Source organism: Salvia splendens, chromosome 21, assembly GCF_004379255.2.
Source record: "Salvia splendens isolate huo1 chromosome 21, SspV2, whole genome shotgun sequence".
Lineage (NCBI taxonomy): Eukaryota > Viridiplantae > Streptophyta > Magnoliopsida > Lamiales > Lamiaceae > Salvia > Salvia splendens.
The window spans coordinates 8,472,325-8,481,679 of NC_056052.1; the positions used below are offsets into that span (position 1 = coordinate 8,472,325).

The window sequence follows — 9,355 nt, forward strand, 5'->3', positions numbered from 1 at the left end:
AACCATTTATAATAATTGTAAAATAATCCAGCTATTCTACAAAATATTGTAAGAGATAACCAATTGTTTCACGATAATTTTTTCCATTTGTGTGTGATAGAAATAGGCGTGCACAAACCAAACCGGCCCGGCGGTTAACCGCCGGTTCGAGCCCGCCGGTTCATGAACTGGAACCGGGACCGGAACCGACGGTTTGAACCGTCCGGCGTGTTGCCGATTCCAACGGGCCGGATCAGGGTCGAAGGATGCGTGAACCGTGAACCGGCAGTTTACCGGTTTGAACCGGCGGTTCAACGGTTCAAACCGCCGGTTCAGGGTCGGCAAAATCGTGAACCATGAACCGCCGGTTCAACCAAATTTTTTTAAAAAAGATTATTTATAAAAATTGATTTTTATATTTAAAATCAATTTTTACAAACAAATGAATACAAGAAATTCGTAATGGCCCATATATATTTGATGGGCTTGCGAATTTATGAAACCATTCTTGGTTGTTTCTCTTTTATAGAGACATCCTTGAATGTTTTATGTTCCAGTTTCGATGTGGGACAAACTCATTTTTGGTTGTTTCTCTTTTATAGAGACATCCTTGAATGTTTTATGTTCCACTTTCGATGTGGACAAAATATATTGAAGTACTTTCTTTTATAACTACATGTTTAGAGCATTCATTCATCTTTTTCCAATGTGGGATACAAAACTTTCTTTTGTCTTCTACTTTTCTTCATGTTTTGTATGATATATATAAACAAAATTATTATTCAAATATATTCTTGATTGATAAAAATAAATAATTATTGAGAAATATGATTTGTATATAGAAAATATTTATTTGTATAATAATTATTGTTAGGTTTATACAATTTGTATAAGAATTATTCTTTCAACGTGTATAATATTATTTATTAGTTAACATATACATAAATTTATAAACATAAGCAAATCATTAATGATAAATAAAATATTAAGTAGTGTTTATTAATTTTTATAAATAAAATATATTCATTATAAGTTGAAATACACTCTCTATAATTCAATACACTATAATTCAAGTAGTGTTTTTCCTATAATTCAATACACTCTTCCAATTTAAATGCTCAAGTCCAATATTAAGTATTGATATTTTAAAAATCAAAAGGTTTAACTTTAAGTAGTGTTTATTAATTTTTGTAAGTAAAATATATTCATTATAAGTTGTAATTTTTAGTCTTATTCAAATTTATTATCAATAAAATTATAATTTTCACCTTATTGTTTGAAATTTGTTTAAGCACATCTTATACATAATAAAGACTAAAAAGACAAAAAAATACTCCATACTTAAAGTTGGATTTGATTTTTAAAATGTCAATACTTGGATGAGAGTATATTGGATTTTATTTAATTTAGAAGATAGTATATTGAATTATTCTCTTTTATAGTTACACATTTTGGATGTGTTACTCTTTATTTCAATGTGGGATAAAAGTCTTTATTTATAAGTATATTATAGATCGTCCATCATTCTTCGTCTATATTAATACTCTATCTTCTATTATTATAATTGAACAACAAATATTATTACATAAACTATTATTCATTAGTTCTTTATCACTAATGATTTGCTTAGGTTTATAAATTTAAGTATATGTTAGTAACTAATAAATACTATTATACACATTGAAAGAATAATTCTTATACAAATTGTATAAACCTAACAATAATTATTATACAAATAAATATTTTCTATATACGAATCATATTTCTTAATAATTCTTTCTTTTTATCAATCAAGAATATATTTGAATAATAATTTTGTTTATATATATTATACAAAACATGAAGAAAAGTAGAAGATAAAAGAAAGTTTTGTATCCCACATTGGAAAAAGATGAATGAATGCTCTGAACATGTAGTTATAAAAGAAAATACTTCAACATATTTTGTCCCACATCGAAAGTGAAACATAAAACATTCAAGGATGTCTCTATAAAAGAGAAACAACCAAGAATGATTTTGTCCCACATCGAAAGTAAAACATAAAACATTCAAGGATGTCTCTATAAAAGAGAAATAACTAAGAATGATTTTGTCCCACATCAAAAGTGAAACATAAAACATTCAAGAATGTCTCTATAAAAGAGAAACAATCAAGAATGGTTTCAGAAATTCACAAGCCCATCAAATATCTATGGGCTATTATGAATTTCTTGTATTCATTTATTTGTAAAAATTGTTTTTAGGTATAAAAATCAATTTTTATAAATAAAAAGTTTTTTTTTTAAATTTTTCGTTGAACTGCCGGTTCATGCCAAAAACTGGCGGTTTTGAACCGCCTCGTGAATCGGCGGTTTTTTGAACCGGAACCGCTGGGACCTTTGGCGGGCCGGTTCCGGTTTATGCATATGATGAACCGTGAACCGCCGGTTCATCAGAACCGGCGGTTCGGAACCGTTGTGCATGCATAGATGGAAACATAACTTTTTAGTTACTCCACGCGTTCAATTTTTCAAAGCAAGATCAGATTTCATGTACTAGCAGTAACTACTACATTCGTCCTACAATAAGAGTCCATTATTATCATTTTAATCTATCTCATAATAATTTTTACTTTTATTATAAATAGTAAGTATATCTCACGTTCCACTAACTCATTCCACGCACATTTATTATAAAACTAACAAGTAAAAAGTGAGACCCTTACTCTACTGATTTATTCAACTCACTTTTCTTTATATTTCTTAAAATTTGTGTTAAGTAAAATGTGAACTTGTATTGTGGGTAGTAGTTGAAATATGACAACTGAATTGATTAAACAATAGTCAAATCCAATAAAATACATAGCCAAAGTCAAAAGTAGCCACTGATATCAGATAATTTTTACATAACAATGCAAGATGTTTAGCAACTTCTACCATCCATTAAACTTCTAATGAGTAACAACTATTTGAATATTTAATGGTTAATAAAAAAAATAATTCAAAGCCAAAGAGCTCTAGCTTCTCTAAGCCTAGGGACCAATTCACCAGAAATATGCGCGCCCATAATTTTCTCAATCCCTCCAAACAGCTCTCCGGCGAGAAACACCGCCGGCAACTGAGGCGCGGCGGCGCCGATGATCTTCGACAGCTCCTCGTTTACCTCGGCTTCGTTGTGGTCGTCGACGTGGAAGATGGAAGGATAGACGCCGTGGCCGTGGAGCAGGAGCTTCATCACGTGGCACATGCAGCAGCCTCGCCGCGCGAAAACAACCACTGCCTTCTCTGCCACCTGCTCCCGCACGCTTCTGCCATCCAAGGCAAAGGCGGGCGGAGAGGAGGTGGGCGCCCTATTTCTATATGGGATAGCTTGTTGCATGGTGCGTCGCTTTTGGAAAAGGGAGACTGGGGGCCTGGGGTAGTTATAGCTACTAAGCATAATAGTGGGGCGGCCCGAAAAGAAATATTGTTAATATTTTTTTTGTTTCATTTTAAGTGGCCCGCTTTTCCTTTTTTGGATGTCCCGCTCTAACTAACGTGTTTTTAAAATGAAAATATTATTATCTCTATTTTATTATCTTTTCATTCAACTTACAAAATAATATTTTATAAAATTCGTAATGAATATGAAATGTTCCACTTAGAATTGATTGGATAGAGTACAATAAAACTACTGTGAGAATATTACTCGCTCTGTTCCGGCATGATTAAAGCGTTTTTTCGGTTAGGAGTTCAAGAAAAAATGTTTATTGTATTAAATGAAGGGAGAGAAAAGTCAAAAGAGAATAAAGTAGAAAAGTGAATAAAGTACTCAGATTAAAGCGATTAAAGCAAGTGAGAGAATAAGTAGGGAAATAATTAAGTGCTTTAATAATGATCGATGTATATCTATTGACGAGCGGTGGAGCTGACATCACGCTTGTGTTGGTATTGAACGTCAAGGTAGGTGCGGTGAAATTATCACTATGTCATCATTTCTAGACAGACCAGTTACGAGCAGGCACGTCGTATGCCGACAACAATCCCAAATTAGATATTCTTCGTGCCCTTCTTCCTATTGCATTTTTGCCAATATGTCATAATAATTAAGTTGGAATATGATAGTGGCATCTACAATAGGATGGCTCATATTGTCCACCGCCGCATCATTATTTATAAATATTTTATTTTTATCATAACACAATTCTTATAATAGGTCATTACTAAATTATACATTTCACATTAATTTGTGAGTCCTATTCTCCCTAAAAAATTGTCATTTATTTTCATTTTTATAAACTCTTCAAAATTTGTCATTTATTTTCATTTTTATAAACTCTTAAAAATTTGTCATTTTTCACTTTTTATCATTTTTTATAATGAATCTCATATTCCATTAACTCATTTCCACTAACATTTTATTATAAAACTTATATATAAAAGTAAAACTCGCATGCCACTAACTTTTTCAATTCACTTTCTATTATATTTTTTAAAACACTTGTCAGGTCAAATGGTGATAAAATATTAGCGACTGGGGGAGTATTATTTATTTTGTAACTTTAAATAATTATAAAATTAAAGTACATAAGAACACTATTTAAAGATTATTTTATTAAAAAATATTCAAATTGATGAAGTGTTCTATCGGATCTAATGTCTGGTAAGGTGACGGTAGTTCAGTGCACAAACCTGCCACCGCTAAGCTACGTATTCTGGGTATTGGTCAAGAAGTCGACGAACTGCATCACGGCTTTCTGCATCTGCTACCGGTGCTTCCGTAGCATATCGCAATCATGTTTCCCAAAGTTACTCGTTTAAGTCATGCTTTCTGAAGACCTCGGATAACTGACTCGATCGAGTTGGTTATGCACATTCACAAACTCGATCGAGTCACACTTTCTAGACCGTCCATCTTCCATAAAACAACCTTAACTTTTTCTAAAATTTATTATTGAGGTGTGCAAGATATAAACACGAAACTCTTTTAAAAATAGGTATTTATGTCATTTAAAGCATAATTAAAATTATTTTTTTAAATATTTTTCTTTCTAAACTAAGAAAACATGTCAAATAGTGTGTCAAATTGAATACGAAATTCTAATAGAAAATACAAGGGCAAGTTTCATAAAAGTCACAAAGTCATGAATTAATCCGGATTGTGTGAATTTTCCATCCGACTGGACAATGATATTTTTCGGTAAAATTATGTAGACGTGGCTAGTCTGAATTCCTATGTGAAAACACCGGAAAAATTTTTAGTCGGAAAGTACAAGTGGCTTTGACCGATTTAGGGCAAACTGCCTTGAAGTCATGAACTTTTCAAAAATTCTGGTTTTTCCCATGAACTACAAATGCAGCATATAAATAGTCATACTAAGCTAAATTTCATAGCTATGATCGGCCCCTCGTGCGCTTGAATTTTTTGCCCTTTAAACACGGTTGAAAGCTCCTTCAACCTCTTCTAACAATGGCGATCCTATCTCTCCATATCCTCGACTCATGCATCTGGCTAAGCTACAAGATCGAACATTCTCTTCTTTAGTATCCCCACTCATCATACAAGTCATGGAACGCAATCTGTGCAGCCGATTTCGTCCATAACAACTCATCAAATTCTTGGAGAAGCTTTGACAAATTTTAACTCCATCTATCACCAATTTCGTCCAGAAAATCCACCAACTTTTCTCACACTCACAACAATAACAATGGCCGCCTCCACACCCAACATCCTGAGTCCCTTACCTACTTCTACAAACCACCAACGTGTTTTGCAACCCCATCGGATCTCAAAATCCACAGTCATCATCTCGTTGTTTCTGGCCAAATCGGGACTCGAAAATCGACAATTCCACCGCTAAATCAAAAAACTCCTAGAAATCAGTGGAGGGTAGAGCCACCGCTGGCTCACAGTGGAGGGGCATAAGACCTTGAATTTTTGGAGTTTCGATACTTGCGTCACTCTTCTAGAACCCAAACCCCATCCCCCAAATTCGTCGACGACCACGTGTTCGACGATTACCTCAAATTCTCCCGCCTCACTCTATCCGACATGGGAAAACGGCGCATGATTTATAAGTTCATAATTTTGTATGCTATTTTTATAGTTTATGAGAAACACCAAAAATTCACAAAAATGCATGTCTTTTAAGGCAGTTTGTGTTGGAATCATGCTTGGTCAAACGACTTTGACTAATAATAAATATTGCAAGACATTTAATTTTGTGAAATTAAATGCAATAGCGTCGATCTACGCTCCGAGTAGATGACCGTAGCATATTTATTTTCTCAAATCCGATTCCCGGTGAGTGAGAAATAATATATTAAAGTTAGTCACGATAAAGCTAGAAATGAGCTATGAGAAAAACTAAGGGATTAATTAACTAAGTGTTAATTATCCCACATCGGGGATGATAAACTTCTTTAATGAAGTATTTAATAAGATGAATTATTATGTGTAATAATTATCGTGGAATAAGATGGGCGAAAGAGCCCACACGCGCGCACACGCGCACCGCGACCCGTGCCCCATGCACCGGGCGCCGTGTGCCTTGTGCCTTGGCAATTGGTGTTTGGACTGTTCTTTGGAGCTGGTCGTTGAGCGTAGTTCAAGCCCCGCTTGTTCTTTTTAGACCACCTCAAACTTCACGCTATCCCCGCTGGACCCCGACGCATAACGGGAGACAAAAGGTCTCCACTGGACCCTGACGCATAACGGGAGACAAAAGGTCCCCGCTGGACCCTGACGCATAACGGGAGACAAAAGGTCCTCGATGGACCCCGACGGTCAATGGTGTATCTCGTGCCCAGATGCATCGTGTCTCTTCAGCTCCCGACGGCTAGTGCACCAGTCAGTAACCCCTGGCGGTTACGGTCAATAGCCTTGATGACAGACATTATGTCTGTTGACTCCAGCAACCCCTGCGGGTGGACTTGACCTATAAATAGACATGCATCCATTGCATTCTATACACAACAAACTCAAGCATTCTTGCATACACGCTCTCTCCCTCTCTGCTTAATCTTCCCGTCGAAGCTCTGCCCCCGCCTTACTCCCGTTCGTCGGAGCTCTGCTGCTAGCGGTGCTGCTTCTTCAGAGACGAAGCCGTTTTATCTTTGGGGATGACACGCCAATCCGAGAGCACTACCGGGGCGTATCTCGTCTTGCGGAAAGAGGACTCCTCGACTCGGCTTACATCTTTACGGTTTATTGTTTCGAATTCTTCCTTTCAGTTTCAATTCCGTTTAATTTATTCATTCTTCATTGGATTGTATTACGCCCGGTTAGTGTATCTTTGTATCATAGTCAATCTATAACCAACCGTTTGCCCAAAATATATTTAATTTTTAAGTTCGTTTACAAATATTAATTGTGAGTATCTTGATGCCCAAAATATATTTAATTTTTAAGTTCGTTTACAAATATTAATTGTGAGTATCTTGACATGCCACATATTGGCGGAGTAAATAAAGGGAAAAAGCAATTATAAAGTAAAAAGCTATACATATAGGAAACGCATAATAAATTCCAATGTCCGCGAACAAACATGTTGAAGATTCTTATTGGAAATTCTATGTTTATACGGCAACGCCTATTTTTCCATTTCATGCTTCTGTATACACTGACGTCATAATTAATACTATTAGTCAGAAGATTCCACGTTACATTTGATCCGGTTATACTTTTCTTCCAACTGTAAGATGTGTATACGTATATACAAAACATCTGACAAAATATTTATTGATTACTATCTTGTAGTAAGAATTTGGGTAAGGAGTATATGAATATGAATATGAATATGAATATGAATATGAATATGAAGACAAGACGAAGGCGAAGACCAAGACTTGTGAAATAATTCAAAGATATTGACTATTTTTGCTAATATATACTTGATCCGATCTATAAGAATATGCATTTTTAGTTGGGCACAGATTTTAATGCACAATTGGTAAAGTAAACGAGAAGTGGAGAATATGTCCCATCTCATTAGAGAAGAAAAGAGTTTCTAAATTTAGAAAGTGCAAATTTTATAGGACGAATTAAAAAGAAAAAATGACATATTCTTATGGGATGGAGGGAGTAACTAATTATATTTAAGAAACGTAAGGATGCTTATATGAGGATGAAGCACATCTTACTTGGTAAGACATTTTTCATTCATCTGATAAACCGGAGATGAGTCACTATATTATTTAGGAGTAAACGAGAAATTATTATTGATTCTCTTTAAATATGAAGAAATAAGGGTATGCGGATATTAAATGTAAATATAATTGAATGATTATAGTAAGTGAGTTGTGGTGTATGCAAAATTCAAGCTTATTATAGAACACAGAATCATACTACAAAGGTCATTTTTAGACAATACGAAATTATTCTTATTTTGTTTTTAGGTCATGATGGTAAGTGGCCTAAAATGATCGAACAATGACATTCGTATTTTTCGAATCCGGATTTTATAAAATGACATAATACAAACTAACAATGACCTAAAACAAACTAACAATATTTTAAAATGACCTACAACAAACTAACAATGACTAGTTCAACAGTTCGGCCATAGAAATGGTTCGACATTGGTTATTTATAAGGTCACTAATGACAATTTAAACAAACCCAAAAAACCTAAATTGGCTATTTCCTTCGTTTTATTTGAGATTTTTTTTCATTTTTTAGCGAATTCCTAGTTAGAAACGAATAAATATGAAAAAAAAATTATTGTATCGAGAATTTGTTCTTGTGCCGTTTTTAAAATTATTAATATTTTTTCCATTTTATAAATTTATGATATTTTTTACAATATATAGAATAGGCATAGTATAGGAATTCAAAGTTTCTAAAGTGAGTAGGTAGAAACATCAATATGATAATAAATGCCAGTGAAATTTGGTACGAACTGTGACTGTACAATGCTTCAATCAATCGGACGCAGAAAAATATCATGGCACAAGTTGCAATATATACTTCTTTCATCTTCAAATAATTATTTCATGCTACATATATCATTTTCCGTTCGTGTAAGGAAAACTATATTATTTACCCTCTTTTATTTTATTTAATAATTGGACTCCGATTCCACTAACGACCCTTATTACATTTTATTAAAATTAATATATAAAATTACGACTTAAATTTTATTAAATTTTTTCACTAACTTTTTTTAACAGTTTTTTCGATCCCAAGAGTTAAAGTAAGATACATAAAATAACAAATCACAAATGGGGGAATGATTTTTTAGTAATATACATTTGAAAAAATATAGTAGACAAAATATTAAAATTTCAATTAATTAAATCAAAATTGTCTTACAATAACGTTGTAAAAGATACTACCTCCGTCCCATAAAAGATGTCTCACTTTGCTTTTTAGTTTGTCCTACTAAAGATGTCAGATTTCAATTTTTGGAAAAAATTTC

The 9,355-nt window shown here is 33.6% G+C and overlaps 1 protein-coding gene across 1 annotated transcript; it reads right to left on the reverse strand.

The window, feature by feature from the left end:
* Nucleotides 1-2,816: 2,816 nt before the first annotated feature.
* On the reverse strand, nucleotides 2,817-3,378 carry LOC121783882 (glutaredoxin-C9-like). The gene has a single exon (XM_042182065.1). The coding sequence runs from the start codon at nucleotides 3,334-3,336 to the stop codon at nucleotides 2,959-2,961; it is 378 nt and encodes a 125-aa protein (XP_042037999.1). The 5' UTR covers nucleotides 3,337-3,378; the 3' UTR covers nucleotides 2,817-2,958.
* Nucleotides 3,379-9,355: the final 5,977 nt, after the last annotated feature.